Source organism: Drosophila mojavensis, unplaced genomic scaffold (assembly GCF_018153725.1).
Source record: "Drosophila mojavensis isolate 15081-1352.22 unplaced genomic scaffold, ASM1815372v1 contig_74, whole genome shotgun sequence".
Classification (NCBI taxonomy): Eukaryota; Metazoa; Arthropoda; class Insecta; order Diptera; family Drosophilidae; genus Drosophila; species Drosophila mojavensis.
This window is the reverse complement of record NW_025318899.1, coordinates 14,003,691-14,018,318: the sequence shown is the minus strand read 5'-3', so window position 1 is coordinate 14,018,318 and position 14,628 is coordinate 14,003,691. Positions and strand designations below refer to the sequence as shown.

At 43.0% G+C, this 14,628-nt stretch overlaps 9 protein-coding genes and 1 long non-coding RNA gene across 12 annotated transcripts; 5 read left to right on the top strand and 5 right to left on the bottom strand.

The window, feature by feature from the left end:
* Positions 1–46: 46 nt before the first annotated feature.
* On the top strand, positions 47–2,081 carry LOC6582440 (acyl-coenzyme A diphosphatase FITM2). Its single transcript, XM_002008107.4, has 2 exons — positions 47–909; positions 966–2,081. The coding sequence occupies exons 1-2, from the start codon at positions 393–395 to the stop codon at positions 1,721–1,723; spliced, it is 1,275 nt and encodes a 424-aa protein (XP_002008143.1). The 5' UTR covers positions 47–392; the 3' UTR covers positions 1,724–2,081.
* Positions 1,767–4,011, bottom strand: LOC6582439 (ganglioside-induced differentiation-associated protein 1). Of its 2 annotated transcripts, XM_015162442.3 has the most exons (5): positions 3,710–4,010; positions 2,911–3,103; positions 2,666–2,848; positions 2,128–2,595; positions 1,767–2,047 (listed from the first exon to the last, which is right to left on the bottom strand). In XM_015162442.3, exons 1-5 carry the CDS (start codon positions 3,830–3,832, stop codon positions 2,034–2,036), a joined length of 981 nt encoding a protein of 326 aa, XP_015017928.1. In that variant the 5' UTR covers positions 3,833–4,010; the 3' UTR covers positions 1,767–2,033. The 2 variants fall into 2 exon arrangements, with proteins under 2 accessions (XP_015017928.1, XP_002008142.1); XM_002008106.4 differs by having other exon boundaries at positions 1,767–2,595; positions 3,710–4,011.
* On the bottom strand, positions 3,019–9,892 carry LOC6582435 (pentatricopeptide repeat-containing protein 1, mitochondrial). 2 transcript variants are annotated; one of them, XM_002008102.4, is made up of 3 exons: positions 7,880–9,892; positions 7,515–7,817; positions 3,019–3,103 (listed from the first exon to the last, which is right to left on the bottom strand). In XM_002008102.4, exons 1-2 carry the CDS (start codon positions 9,890–9,892, stop codon positions 7,524–7,526), a joined length of 2,307 nt encoding a protein of 768 aa, XP_002008138.2. In that variant the 3' UTR covers positions 3,019–3,103; positions 7,515–7,523. The 2 variants fall into 2 exon arrangements, with proteins under 2 accessions (XP_002008138.2, XP_043866004.1); XM_044010069.1 differs by lacking the exon at positions 3,019–3,103 and having other exon boundaries at positions 7,458–7,817.
* On the top strand, positions 4,547–5,895 carry LOC6582438 (dehydrogenase/reductase SDR family member 4). Its single transcript, XM_002008105.4, has 3 exons — positions 4,547–4,955; positions 5,021–5,423; positions 5,480–5,895. Exons 1-3 carry the CDS (start codon positions 4,675–4,677, stop codon positions 5,783–5,785), a joined length of 990 nt encoding a protein of 329 aa, XP_002008141.1. The 5' UTR covers positions 4,547–4,674; the 3' UTR covers positions 5,786–5,895.
* On the bottom strand, positions 5,781–6,658 carry LOC6582437 (charged multivesicular body protein 2b-B). The gene has a single exon (XM_002008104.4). The coding sequence runs from the start codon at positions 6,556–6,558 to the stop codon at positions 5,920–5,922; it is 639 nt and encodes a 212-aa protein (XP_002008140.1). The 5' UTR covers positions 6,559–6,658; the 3' UTR covers positions 5,781–5,919.
* LOC6582436 (EKC/KEOPS complex subunit TP53RK) lies at positions 6,702–7,513 on the top strand. The gene has a single exon (XM_002008103.4). The coding sequence runs from the start codon at positions 6,791–6,793 to the stop codon at positions 7,463–7,465; it is 675 nt and encodes a 224-aa protein (XP_002008139.1). The 5' UTR covers positions 6,702–6,790; the 3' UTR covers positions 7,466–7,513.
* Positions 9,893–9,994: 102 nt separating the features above from the next.
* Positions 9,995–10,567, top strand: LOC6582434 (protein Asterix). The gene is made up of 3 exons (XM_002008101.4): positions 9,995–10,150; positions 10,210–10,290; positions 10,342–10,567. The coding sequence occupies exons 1-3, from the start codon at positions 9,995–9,997 to the stop codon at positions 10,429–10,431; spliced, it is 327 nt and encodes a 108-aa protein (XP_002008137.1). The 3' UTR covers positions 10,432–10,567.
* Positions 10,449–14,624, bottom strand: LOC6587118 (ubiquitin thioesterase OTU1). Its single transcript, XM_044010074.1, has 2 exons — positions 14,370–14,624; positions 10,449–11,508 (listed from the first exon to the last, which is right to left on the bottom strand). Exons 1-2 carry the CDS (start codon positions 14,622–14,624, stop codon positions 10,690–10,692), a joined length of 1,074 nt encoding a protein of 357 aa, XP_043866009.1. The 3' UTR covers positions 10,449–10,689.
* LOC122757569 lies at positions 11,729–12,492 on the bottom strand. Its single transcript, XR_006357645.1, has 2 exons — positions 12,086–12,492; positions 11,729–12,020 (listed from the first exon to the last, which is right to left on the bottom strand). It is a non-coding gene; the product is annotated as an uncharacterized LOC122757569 (long non-coding RNA).
* LOC122757568 lies at positions 12,696–13,141 on the top strand. The gene is made up of 2 exons (XM_044010073.1): positions 12,696–12,810; positions 12,888–13,141. Exons 1-2 carry the CDS (start codon positions 12,793–12,795, stop codon positions 13,056–13,058), a joined length of 189 nt encoding a protein of 62 aa, XP_043866008.1. The 5' UTR covers positions 12,696–12,792; the 3' UTR covers positions 13,059–13,141.
* Positions 14,625–14,628: the final 4 nt, after the last annotated feature.

Genomic DNA, 14,628 nt, shown 5'->3' with positions numbered 1-14,628 from the left:
TGGTGTTCGCATGTGAACGTGTTGACATTCGCTTGTGAACGCAGGGACTTGTGTTCTATTTTTTAGCTGAAGCAACAGCTGCATATTTTGACTAAAATATGCAACGAATAAGAATAAGGCAACAACAAAAATATTCTCGTGCTACGTGAAAATAATATGAAAATTTCAATAAAACACATAACACTTTGGACTGATCGACGCAACTAAATTATATCGTATTAAGTATAATGAAATTTGAACTTTGACACTTTCGTTTCAAATCCGCTTTCACTTTTGGCCTAACATATTACCATAACCAAAAACGGCAACAATAAAACGGCGTAGTATAAAATAGCTTGCCAAAGTGCAAATATATTCTACCGGAACGAAGTAAACCAGATTTTCGTGTCAAAATGTCAAAACGGCGTCCTCTACGACCAACAGCTGGGTCTGGTCAGCCTAGCAGTTCAAATATGAACTTTCGGCCTGGTGGTCCTGATATAACTCGAGCCGAAGCGCGGGGCACGCGTCCAACTGCTGCACCCACCAGCATACGTGAAATTTTAGTTATGGGAGTCATACATCTCTGCAAAAAGACAATATTCTTCAATACGGACCTGAAAGTGGCTTTATATTTGGGAAGTTTATTTATTATCTCGCTCATAGGCGACTTCTTGCCGTTTCCCAAGACATATTTTGCCCGCTCTGACAACCTGTTCAACTTGTACTTCGTCAAAGTTGGCTGGGGCTGGACCCTCCTGTTCGCAGTGCCCTTTGCGGTGCTCTCCGCCTACACGATTACCTGCGGCGACATGAAGCGCATGCTGAGGCATCACTTTCCACGTATTGTGATAGCTACGTTCTTCTGGTTCTTCTGGACAAAGCTCTTCAATATTGTAGAAACCTCGTATGGTCGCTGCACTACCAAAGGTAGGTTTTATAATAATACAGAATACACAAATTAACGCAGATCTTATTGCTTGTAGGCTTCCAGAGCAAATCCAGCTGCCTGAAAGCCGGACATTTATGGCAGGGATTTGACATCTCTGGACATGCGTTTATTCTGATACACTCAAGTCTGGTGCTGATAGAGGAGGCGCGACCCATCATCAAGTGGGAGACGATCAAGGAGCATCTGCGCAATGAGCTACACAATCGCAGTGTCTCCGAGAAATCAAGCAGCAATCCCTTGCGCAATCTGAACGATGATCAAATACGTAGTCTACAGTTTCTATATACGCGACTGACGCCCATCATTCGCACCTTGTTCATTGGCATGGCGGGTCTGCAGCTGCTGTGGGACATAATGTTGGTGGGCACCATGCTTTACTATCATCGCATGATCGAGAAAGTCATCAGCGGCATTATTGCAATTCTGACGTGGTACTTCACGTATCGGTTCTGGTATCCCACCAATGGGCTGCTGCCCGAGGCTCCAGGCAATGGTCTTTTCTACTATCAGCGCGAGAACTTTCCCATCAGGCGGCCAACGCATTTACACACCTCCATGCCATCTGGCAGCAGTCAGTCGTCTGCCAGTGGACAGAAAGCAAACCCTAATGGCAGTGGTCAATGGTCAGCCAACAGACTGAGCACTCAGCCGACGCAACAGCAGCAGCAGCAGATACCCACATTCATGGGCATGCCATTGTTTACCAATGCGAAAGCAGCCACTGCAGCTGCCAGTTTGCTGCAAGCGGAAAAGCTCAAGCGGGAACAACAGCAGGCGGGCGTGGACAGCTAAACCCAAGCTTAATGTGACCCAGCTACAGAAAACAGGAATTGAATTATATTGGATAAGGGAGTCATTTTAACCGGTAGTGGCTAGCGAAATCTTTTGTACCAAATAGAACTTAATACCAAATGAAATTTATAAACACGAATGTACAATGTTATCAGTAATTTTGAGGCTCGCACATTACCGTGGTGCGCTGTTCATAGCTCATAGGGGTCTCGACGATCCGCTCTCTCACTCATCTCTCATTCACTGTTTCTGCCTTCCGCATCTTGCTTGCATTGTTACCACGTAGACTTAAGCGTTCTTTTGTTTGTGTTTATATGTGCCCAACTTTAACAATAACAATAAAACGATTGTTAACAAACATCTTGCCGCCTACTTATGCGCAAAGGCTGCGAACATGGCCATACCCAAGAAACCGGCGGTGGCTCCCAGCTTGTAATTGGCAGGCGTCATGCTCCACATCTCCTTCAGTATCTCGAAATTGCTGCTGGGCATCAGTTTGTGGTATGAGGGCCGTTGCTTGAACCGCAAAAAGAATCCCTCCACCAGCGGCAACTTGCCGTAGCCCCAATAATAGTTCTCGAAGCCCAGCTGATAGAGCCGCTGCAGCAGCAGACCCAAGCTGACGTCAGCCTGCGTGAGCTCGTCGCCCGTGAGCCACTCCTTTCGTGGCGTTTGCTTTGAGAGCTCCTGCTCAACGAAGAGCAACACGTTGCGAACGGCATCCAGCACACGCTGAAAGTCTGAACGTGAGGCAACAAGATTTCTGCGACGCACCTGAATATCTAGCTTCTGCTTCAGTGCACTTAAACAGATGGTCGAGTCTGTCTCATCCATGGATCGACGCAGCATATCCATGACCTTGTCATTGTTCTCTGCGAGATAGTGAGACACCAAAGGGATTATTAAATAGACACAGCTCTTTTGCTCATTTATACTGCTCACTCAGGCAGGATTGCCGCACGGGTCCAATGAAGGGAGCCTTGGGCGACAGCTTAAGATCGTCGTGGATAAAGGAGCCCAGACTAAGTGCGCCCACCGGCAGGCGTGTAAAGGCGCGCTCAAATGTGCTCATCTTATCATATTCCAGCGAATCTGGTCTATATGGTTTCAGGGTGGGGTGACGCTCTGCAAATAGTATTTTTTGTTTACATTAACTATACCAATATACCCTGTAGTAAATCAGTTACCTCCTCTAAACTTCGACTCCACATAGTTGATAATCTGCGGCGAGTTGGGTATGATGAACGCGCCATCCTGCAGCACAGGCACATCGCCTTTGGGATTCAGATTTAGGAACCAACTGGAATACTGTTCGCCATTGCACAGGTCGACGACGTAGGGTGTGAAGTCAATGTTTTTCTCATACAGCACCAGCAAAACCTATAAATAAAACAAGAAATATTTAATTAATTTTGGTTGACCGCAAGTCTATGAATAAAATATATCGAATGTATATGTATGTCACATATATATATATGTATGTTTTATATTAATAACTACAGGCTTTCTAATTATTTACTTGTACTATTTGAGCTTTTCTATCATATTTGTTTATTTAACGCTCAGCGTTATTTCATATGCCTCATTAGCACCTGCATCAAGGTAAACAGTTAAATAATATTATTTATTGATACTGTCAAAAGGGAAAAAGAATGAAAAGCCGAATCAATTAAAAGCTATTTGTGCTGAGAGTCAAGCCGATCTTAAATTAGATATTATTCAAACGCCCCCGTCAAGCACGATTGCACTGCTAACAGAGCAGGGGGATGAGTGGGAGAGTTTATAGAGAACTCCAGCCTAGTCACAGCTACATATACACACATATAGCATTGAATAATAAAGACAATTACTACGATTAGTTTTGTAATTTCGCGCCATTTGATAGACAGCCTTCACAATTTGAAGCACACCAATTGCGTGCTCTGTAACGTAATAAATAAATTTTTCTTTCTCTTGAAAATCACATGACTTCAATTGTCAACTAACTTTTTGCGAGTAGAAGTTGTACGGGTGGAAGTAGAGCACGAGTTTGTCATCGTTAAAGACAGGTGCTTTGAAGTCCTGTGGTGCGGGCTCTGCAGGTGCTATTTCATTTGCTTGGTTATTCATCTTTTGCTAATATTGTGAATTCGAAATATTTGGTTATATCACATGCTATGCGAAAACGAAAACCGTTAGCCGCGTGCCGTTGACTGAGTTCCGGAGCTCTGGTAAAAAGCAGTTTGAACAGTAGGAACAACACGGAGCGACTAAACTGCCGAAAGTACGATTTTCGACTGGGGCTGGGTATGGAGTAGCGTAATGAAACAACAACTAAAGCCGCTCCGTCCACCTATTAATTTGCACTTTCAGCTGAGAGTAAACATTTGCATTTGTTGTTGCGATTATTTCTGAATATGATTTGAGATGTTGTGGTGGCGATTATTCGTCAACGATTCTTATTCACTTTCAGTGTGACGGTAAGTACTTGCTTTTTCCCCTCTTCATATTTATCTTTATTTATCATGTTACGAAATCGAGATCATATATAATGCGTGCGGACAGTGTTTATTTAAGTTGTCAAGTTTTTTATTTCAACATTTCTTATCTAAAAATTGAGGTCTACGAACCAAAAGGAGGCATGCATGTTTTTTGGTATATATTACGATATTTTTTAAAGTATTCATATATACAAAATCAGAAATGCAGGTTCTGCGAATGGACAAAAGTATAATTTATAATTTTTGCAGATAAAAGAAAATACGCAATTCAATTACAGCTGCAATTCAAAAAGCGCGCTCAAAAAAGCTTTCGATTTCGTGGTGAATGGCAACAGCCGCAATAAACAAAACAAGTTCCAACTGGAACTGCTTGTCTTGATCGTATAGGAATCGCTGAAAATAAGTAAATTGCGGAAAATCAATTTCGCACACAGTGTCAACTCACATCACATTACGAAATTTTCTAAAAATATGTTGCATCTTGGGAAGCAACTGGCCAATAGGGCGCCAAAGCTCAATTTGACCGCTGCCTCCGTTTTGTCTGGAGGCAAAGTCCAAAATAGCTCGCAAAACGCAACATCGATTAGAAATCTTAATCAACATAATAGCAACAATAACAATAGTAACAAACTCGTTAGCCACAATCTTTGCCACAAGCGGTTATCCAGTGGCAGTGCCAGTCAAAGTACAAACGTCAACAGAATGAAGCGTTTAGCAGGAAAAGTTGCAGTAGTTACCGCCTCCACAGATGGGTAAGCTCCAATAATGTATTACTCTATTATATTTACATATATATATATATTAAATTATTTTCTAGCATCGGCTTTGCAATTGCCAAGCGCTTGGCTGAGGATGGCGCTGCGGTGGTCATCAGCAGCCGCAAGCAAAAGAATGTGGACAATGCCCTTGCCGAGCTGCGCAAACTGAATCTTAATGTGCATGGACTCAAGTGCCACGTGAGCGAAGCGCAAGATCGCAAGCAGCTCTTCGAGGAGACCATCAGCAAATATGGCAAGCTAAACATTTTGGTTAGTAATGCTGCTACTAATCCTGCCGTTGGCGGCGTGCTGGAATGCGATGAGAAAGTGTGGGACAAGATCTTTGATGTGAATGTGAAGAGCTCTTATCTGTTGGCGAAAGAGGCACTGCCTTATCTGCGGAAAGAAAAGGGCTCTAGCATCGTCTTTGTTTCATCTATAGCTGGCTACGATGCATTTGAGGTCAGTGCTTTATCAATATAACAAGGCCTTATCTTCATCTGCGGCCTTATCTACAGCTGCTAGGCGCATACTCTGTGAGCAAGACGGCGTTGATTGGCTTGACCAAGGCAGCGGCCAAGGATTTGGCACCTGAGGGCATTCGTGTCAATTGCTTGGCACCTGGTATCATCCGCACAAAGTTCTCGAAAACGCTCTACGAGAACGAAGCTGCCAATGAAGCTGCGCTTAGCAAAATTCCCATGGGTCGTTTAGGCACCAGCGAGGAAATGGCTGGAGTTGTCTCTTTCCTCGTCTCTGAGGATGCTGGCTATATAACAGGCGAGTCAGTCGTTGCCTCTGGAGGTATGAGTGCTCGACTTTAGTGTGATGCATGTATATATACTTATATTTGTATGTCTTATGGCCTATGAATAACAAATGTGTGTACAAAAAACTTCCAATATAGTTGTGGGAGGGATTAAGCACAGCAAAATTAACATTTTATAGCTAGGAATATCTAGGAAGACCTCAGCTTGGCTAACTGATCTGCAATGTCTTTTTCGGTACGTTTGCCGCTAGTCTCGAACTCGCCAGACCCTGCGGCTGGTATGCTGGCCATCTTTCCAGAGATTTCGATGCCAATTTCGTCGAGCACCTTGTTGACCACATCGTTGGATTCCTCCTCATCACCGGACTCGTTCAGCATGTCGTCCAACGTGTCGTTAATCATTTCGTCTGTCATCTCCATGCGCATATTCGCCTGTTGGAAGTCACGCACTGTGCCTGCTATTGCCTCTGGGCGCATCACCTTGTTCATGGTGGCCATAGTTTTGGCTGTGGTTCCCATTGCCTCGCCCAAGGCTATGTTTGCGCCCATGTTTTTATTCTGGTAGCCTATGGATTGGATTTTTCCGGCAGCGGCATAGCTACGAGATTTTTGTTTGCGAATTTCTATCAGTTGCTTAGCCAGAATACGGCATGCATCATTGTTTCCAGCTGCTGCGTTGCGTTTGATCTCAGCTTCTAGCTTCTTTTCCTCCTCTTCCAGTTTTCGGCGCTCACGCTCTATATCGCGCGTCGCTTTGCGCAGGCTGCGATCATTTTCACGTTGTTGCTCCTTTACGGTAGGTTTTTTACCAAATATATTGTTAAACATTATAATTCTATAATTTTTATGGCCGAAAGGGCAGGGATTTTTAAAAGATGAATCACTATTGAATCTGGTGTTTGATGTGTGTAAATATCAAAACAGAATCAGCTGTTTCTTTGTCAGCTGTTAGCGCTGCCCTGTGAATGGCTAAAATATTAGCGAATGGCAATCAATTTCGGCTGCTGCTAATTGCAATTGTGTTAACCGGTGTTATTTTATTTATTTTTTTGCATTAACCATGGCATTAGAAATACTGAAACAAGGCGCTGAGGGTCGTCTATACCTCGGCGAATTCAAAGGTGAATCGTGTCTGATAAAAGAACGCTTTGTCAAAAAATATCGTCATCCAGATTTAGATACACAAATTACGCGGCAACGAATGAAGGCCGAGGTGAAGGCAGCTGGCCGTTGCCTGGCTGCTGGTATTCTTGCGCCGCGTATTCTCCATTCCGATTTGAATACACACAAACTGTATATGGAGTACTTTGGCAGTGCCCAGACGGCAAAACAATTTATACAGAAAACAGTCGCCGAGTCGACCGAAGAGCAGGCCAAACCGCTGCTGGAGGAGCTGTGCACGCAGATTGGCGGCATCATTGGCAAAATGCATGCCAACAATATAATACATGGCGACCTGACCACATCAAATATTCTAATCAACCCAAATGCGACTGGATATGATGTCATTTTCATAGATTTTGGATTAAGTCATTATAATCAGGCAACAGAAGATAAGGGCGTGGATCTCTATGTGCTGGAGCGAGCTCTCTTGAGCACACACAGCGAGCAACCTTATCTATTCGACTATATCCTGGCAGCATATCGAAAAGAGTGCGGCAAGGACGAGGAAGCCGTGTTGGCCAAGTTTGAGGAAGTGCGTGCTCGCGGGCGCAAACGCACAATGATTGGTTAACATCATCTATATTCAACGAATACTTAAATATTAAAAATGTTAAACTTACATTTAATGACTATTCTATTCTTTTTACTGGATCAGATAGCTGTGGTCCATCCTGCAGCTCATTAATTTTGATTTTCTTAATATATTTGCGTAACTTGGTTTTCCGTTTCACTTGCTCGTGCTTCGCTGGCTCTTGCCCACTGACGGGATCTTCCGTGTATTGTTCGTAGGCACGTGGTTTCAGCTTAGCAATAGCGTCTTCCAGCTTTAAACCGGTTAGGCCATACTCCTCGTAAAACAGGCGGTATTTATCACAGAATTTGGAGTGCCCCTTCTTGAAGCCTTCAGTTTTAGTTGAGGGATGCTGCGAATAGAAAATGTGTATTACGTATACTGTAGTTCGTTTAATAACCGTCAAAAAATTACCCTAGCATCTATGGCTCTGGCACAACCTCTGTGAAAGTTGTACAAATGGCGCAAAAATGATTCGTTTGGTTTTATGCCCTCCTCCAAACACAGTTGCATGATTTCGTTGATGTACGCAAAGGACTTCTGTGCACAGCCTTGTCGCAACATAGCCCCCAGTATGGGCATATTCATACGTATACCCGCTTCCTTCATTTGCTGTAGCAGTTCGCGCGCCTGCTCCTGGGTGCGACAACCAAGTGCTAGAACGCCATAGGTCACAATGTCCGGCTTCAAGCCTGCTGTACGTATCATACTCAGGACCTCGCGGGCGCTCTCGTAATCGAAGCGCATCGAACGCTTCTTGATAAGTATATTGAAGAAGTCAATGTCTGCCTTGAGTCCAATCTTACGCACGAAGCTTAGCACTTGCTTCTCCGCAGCATTGGTAGGTGGAACAACCTCCAACATGGTGGTAAAGAATTCAATATTTGGTGTTACATTGTGCACTTTCATAAGCTCCAAATAGCCAGTGATGCCGCCCAACAGCAGAAAACGTTCATGTGGACGTGTCACTTCAGCCAAGGCAACTACACTGCCTAGCTGTGGGCGTGGCAGCAGCAGATTAGGTAGCTCTAGTTGTTCCGTGGGTTGAGTTGACAATTCGAGCTGATTGACTTCTCCGGATCTGGGTGCAATGGATAAGCTATCAGCAGGAGTCGACTCCAGCTGCTTTTCTTTTCCCGCTGGCAGTTCACCGCTGGCTACACCTGGGGCAATTCGCTCCAGCACCTGTTGCATGGACTCCAGATCGCCAAAACCACAATCCCGGACGCAGCGCAGCATATTATTGAAGCTGTAATAATCTGGACTTATACCACGCTGGAGCATCTTGTGCCAGGTGAGCAAGGCATGTCGAAAACCATTTTTCTCATCGCTCGCACAGGCTTGTAGTAGGAAGTTGAAGCTCTCCGCATTCAACGGTAGCTGACGATCGAGCATCTCATCAGCCAACATGTATGCAGTCTCGATGTCGCCGCAACGACCATACGCTTTAATCATGGCATGGTAGTTCTTCAAGTTTGGTTCGTAGCCCTTCTCCAACATGTTCTCGCGCAGCTGCCTCGCCTTGCTCAAGCCATCAACCTGACTGGGTGCATTGGCACATGCATTGAAGAGGGAAGTGTAGGTTCCACCAGTGACTTTCAGTCCATGTTGACGCATTTTGGTGTACAAACGGAATGCTTTGCGAGTATACCCCGCCTTGGCGCACCCGCTGATTAGCAAATTGTAAATATAGTTCTCTGGCTTCACACGATCCTCCCGCAGCATGCGCACCTCTAGCACAGCAATGGCATCATTAATACGGCGCGCATTTAAGTGCTCCTTTATCATGCGTGCGTATTCTTTGGTTCGAAGTTTTCGTGAGTGTCGCGTGGGTCTGCTAATAAACTCTTCTTCCTGCGCGTCGCCGGGATCTTCTGGTTGTGTACTGCTGATCTTGGCGTCGCCAAATGTATCTGGATCTCCGAAATTGGTCACCGTTTCCTTTTGTTGCTTTCGCTCCACTTTTTCTTGTTTCTCGGTCTCCTTTTCGAAATGATTAGAGTTTTTGAATTTATTTCGGTGAGCGCGCTCAGGGAACTGCCTTCTCGGGTCCTCATCTAAAATTGTATCATGAAATGGATTTGTCGGCCTGTTTGCCTCCCTTTTCGTCTGCAAGCCGGCATCCTGATCCGTAATACGCACGTGTAGCAGAGATATTTGTTCCCACTGCAAAACCGACAATCTTGATTGCAATTGAAGTATGTTCTTTAGTTGTAAGCCATGATTCGGTGTGCGTTGCTGTATGCGGCACATATGCGGTCTCAGCGTTAAACTGAAAAAACGCAATGCCATTTTTAAGTGCGGTAATTTTCTCTGAATTTTATGTAATTTATTAAGTTTTTTAAATGTGCATGCCGCTGAACTGTTACTGCTGAGTGGAAGAACAAGCATTGCCATTCGTTTGCGTACGTTGCATGTGAATGGCATACAGATGTTTTTAATCAATGTGGCAACATCAACATTGCCTTTGCACTGCTAAATAAAATTTCAGTTTTTTCACCTAATCTGATCGACCTGAAAGCATAAAAAATGAATTATTCTGTTGATCCGCGTAGAAAAGAAAAAATCAATCGCTACAAGGCACCGAAGAACCAGGGACAAGGCGGTGGTGCCAATGAGGACATGATGCCGGACTATATGAATATTTTGGGAATGATTTTCTCGATGTGCGGTCTGATGATGAAGGTAATTTCCACGTCTTAATTGACATCAATATAAATTTATATGATGTGCTTCTCCCCTAGCTTAAATGGTGCGCCTGGTTTGCACTCTACTGTTCTTGCATTAGTTTCTCCAGCTCACGCGCCAGCGACGATGCCAAACAGGTGTGTACAAAGACTAGTATTGAGGTCGCTGTATTAATGAGCAATTTGCAGGTGTTATCTTCCTTCATGTTAAGTGTAAGTGCCGTGGTCATGTCATATCTACAGAATCCAGCTGCAATGACGCCGCCTTGGGCCTCGTAATAAAATGTGTATCACCATTTGGTTGCTGCTAGTTAAATGAATGAAACTTTATTATCCAAAAACTCAAAACAATGGCTTGGATGTGTAGAGAGTAAAGTTTTAAATAAATTATCTGCGAAAGTTGGTAAATTGTAAATTTTGCTAAATAATTTTCAAATATAAATAGTTGGCTCTAGCTGCGAAACTCTACGTGGTGAGTATGTAATAAGCAAACAGAATAAAAGCCAAAATATAAATGGTGCCAAAAATCAGTACGTATTAAATTTCTCCAAAGTTCGCATGACCCGTAGCTTTGGCGTGCTGTTGGGCCTGTGTTTGGCCCACAAGCAGTAGATCACACTGTAAGCAGCGAAGATTGAACTTATCGACATTTGTAAATTGTCGCGAGGACTTTGCTTCGTTTGCCAGCTGCTCCGCTTGCTGGTAAACGCCCAGCTCCTCTACAGGGAAGATGGTAGCTGGGGAGGCGCTTTGTGATGTCTCCATGTAAAGTGGATCATAGTGTATGCCATCGAAGAGTAGGAACACTCGCAACCCGAAGTTCTTATCTTCACCAAATCGATTGATAATGGCATTTTGTATATCAACAACGTCGATTTCTATGCCATAATAATTAGATAGAATCGATACTTCAATGGCACCACCCCATGAGTCCGCCTTTTGTATCCAGGCGCAATACTCGGCATTCGATTTACCAAGGACGGCATCATTATATTGCTGTGGATCGGCAGCTACCTCCTGGGCGATTATATGCCGCATCATTTCGCTGCCTTCGTTATCGACTTTGCCATTCAGCACGAAGCGTATGCTCGTAAAGAGACATGAGTTATCCGCTGGCACAACCTTCTTCAACAGAATCCCATTGAAGTCGCCATTGGGCCCAGCTTCCGTGGGCGCGGACACAGTTGCGTTCTCACTCCTACTGTTGCTGGACTGAGCGCCAGTGCTAAGGGCGTTCAGTTCAGTATTGCTTGTTGTTACCTGACGCAAATGCTCTGCATCTTCCTCAGCTTGAAGACGACGCGCCAGCGCTTCGTCATCCTCCATGATTGCAGAATGGTCGACTACAGGCGCCACCTTTTCTTCCACAATCAACGTCTCGCCACTTTGGATACCAATGGAGCGCAGATTACGTTGCTCATCATTGAGGTCCAGCGGTCGCGGCGGAAAACCCACCAGAACGTGCAATTGTGGTTGCTTAATTTCCGTAGCTTGACATATCCGTTTTTTAAGTTCAGCTATTGTTATATTTTCGTTTAGGTCATTAACAATGAATTGACCTTTCTTCGTTTTTAGCTTTTACACTAAATGATCCAGTCATTATTATGATTCGAGGTTTGTTTTTTGCCGAAAATTGATTGCGTGGTATTTTATAAATTCTCAATTTTGAGGTTTTGGAATTATGCCCTGATTTGGTTAAGAGTGTTTATTGTCTAATAACTTTTATTTTTATCGTTCTTTTGCTTATTGTTTAATGCGAGCTAGAGATGGGGGCAGAAAATATTATGTGGTTATCGCGAGTCTCAGTGCTGCCACACTGTTGCCATATTGATGGAGGGACAGCCGATACGCATAACCATAAAAATTCACTAAAAAATCCCTTGCAGCATTTTTTAAAGCGGTAAATATTTGAATTTTAAATTTTGTCACTTACATATTTGTTAAAAGTAAATAGTAAATAATATTTACAATAGGAGTCAAAGTAATCGTCGCCTAGTTGAGAAATGTTTCCGAATGAATAGGCTGCTACGACCTTGACTAAAGAATGTTTGAACTTGACAAATATTTTTAAAGATTATTCTATGCCAAATTGAGTTTTGATCATTAAGGCGACGAAATGTTAAAATTCAACGAAAATGGCAACACATATGTATTACCAAACTGAGCCCAACAATGAAGACGCTAATAACTATTCAGTGAGAGCGAGAGTTGGGTTAACGATTAGCTAATGGTCAAATCAAATAGAGCTCAGAACCAAGGAAACACATATTAGCGAAAACCCACATCCAGATGTTAGTCAATAAAGCAATTTGCCAGCCGACACGTCCGACCGCCTTGCGTGGTACACTAAAAATCACATTTAATAGTCCAAACAAAATTTATTGTTGGGCTACGCAGCTCGTAGATACGACAAAGATATTTTGGAGCTTCCATTGTGACGATGTGTTGTTTTAATATCTATGAAAGACGATCGCGCTTGCGCACCGCATCACATCGCACAGACCGGCTCGAAACTCTCATATAAATAGGTGGTCAGCGGTCTCTAAGATCAGTGCAAGTCTGTCAACGCGAACCGCGAGATCATCAATCAACACTCAGTTACTTTTCAGTCAAGGAGTCAAAAATCAAAACTCAATCACCATGAAATTCATTCTTTTGGTGCGTGCCTCACTAGACGTCTTGCTGCTATGGATATAACGTTCAACTAATTGTGGATTATGTTTGCCTATTTACAGACCGTATTTGTTTGCCTGGCTGTGTGCTTCATGGCCGTCAGTGCTAAGCCTTTGGAGGAGGCCATTCCCGAGGGTATTGAAGGACCTGGCAATGAGCCCATCAACCCAACCGACGATCAGTCCTTCCTGCTGAAGCTCAAGCTGCTGAAGAAGCTCCTCTTCTTGGGTTAAATGCCAACAGCAAATGGACTTAATTAGCATATTTTGTGTTTAGTTCTTAAGAATGATATTAAAAACTGAATTTTAAAGTAAAACTCGTTTTTAAATGAATAGAAATTGCCAATGAGATAGTGATGAAAAATAAAATAAGGGATATTTAAATAAAAGAAAAATATTTAAAATAAATGTATAGTCTTTTATTAAAAATATCTAAATGTAAGTGTAAAAAAGACGAATGGAAAGTTCAGGAAAATTTAGGAATACGGAAATCAGATATATACGAGAGATGATAAAAAAAGGTTAAGGAATATAAATGTGTGTATATAAAATAAAGTCACATTTATAAGAAAACTTAAAGCAAACTTAGGTTGCTCGTTAAATAATTTGAGTCTTGAAAAATTAGCATTTATATTAGCTGCTAGTTGCTAAAAACAAAATTTACAGCCATGACAACAATTCGCATTTATAAATTAGTTATTTATAAAGGTCAATGTCAGTAAACTGTTTATATGTTTATATAAGACACATATAATGCTATATACAAAACGCAATTCACTTTAGCTATGATCAAAAGAATTAAAAAACCCATTTCAAATATATATTTGAGCAAGTTAATAGCATGTAAATCGTTAAGACAAATAGCAAACAAGCCGCCTTTAAGACAAAATTCACATAATGTTAATCAGGCAGTCAACATGGTTGATCAGCGCTTGGTTCCCAGTGAAAACTATTCCAACTGAAGCCCAATTGTTAAAGCAGAAGATATTGCGTTTGTGTTGTTGGATTTTATGAGAATTACATTTATTGTGTTACGTATACAGATAGGATGAGTATGCAATTGATTTGTGCGTTTACGACTCTAAGCGAAGCGTTTAATGTATTCCAAGCGGAGAGGTTTAGGTTCCCAGTTTCATACGTGGTATTTAGACTAGAGTCAACAGGTTTAGTTGGCTGGCAGGCATTTGGACCTAGCCCAACAGCAGCTTCTTCAGTTTCTTCAGCTTGAATATGGCCTGAGCATCGTAGGGATTGTGCACGTCATCAGCCTGGCCGTAGATGTTATCGCCCTGCAAGGTCTCATGAGTTATCCGCTGGCACAACCTTCTTCAACAGAATCCCATTGAAGTCGCCATTGGGCCCAGCTTCCGTGGGCGCGGACACAGTTGCGTTCTCACTCCTACTGTTGCTGGACTGAGCGCCAGTGCTAAGGGCGTTCAGTTCAGTATTGCTTGTTGTTACCTGACGCAAATGCTCTGCATCTTCCTCAGCTTGAAGACGACGCGCCAGCGCTTCGTCATCCTCCATGATTGCAGAATGGTCGACTACAGGCGCCACCTTTTCTTCCACAATCAACGTCTCGCCACTTTGGATACCAATGGAGCGCAGATTACGTTGCTCATCATTGAGGTCCAGCGGTCGCGGCGGAAAACCCACCAGAACGTGCAATTGTGGTTGCTTAATTTCCGTAGCTTGACATATCCGTTTTTTAAGTTCAGCTATTGTTATATTTTCGTTTAGGTCATTAACAATGAATTGACCTTTCTTCGTTTTTAGCTTTACACTAAATGATCCAGTCATTATT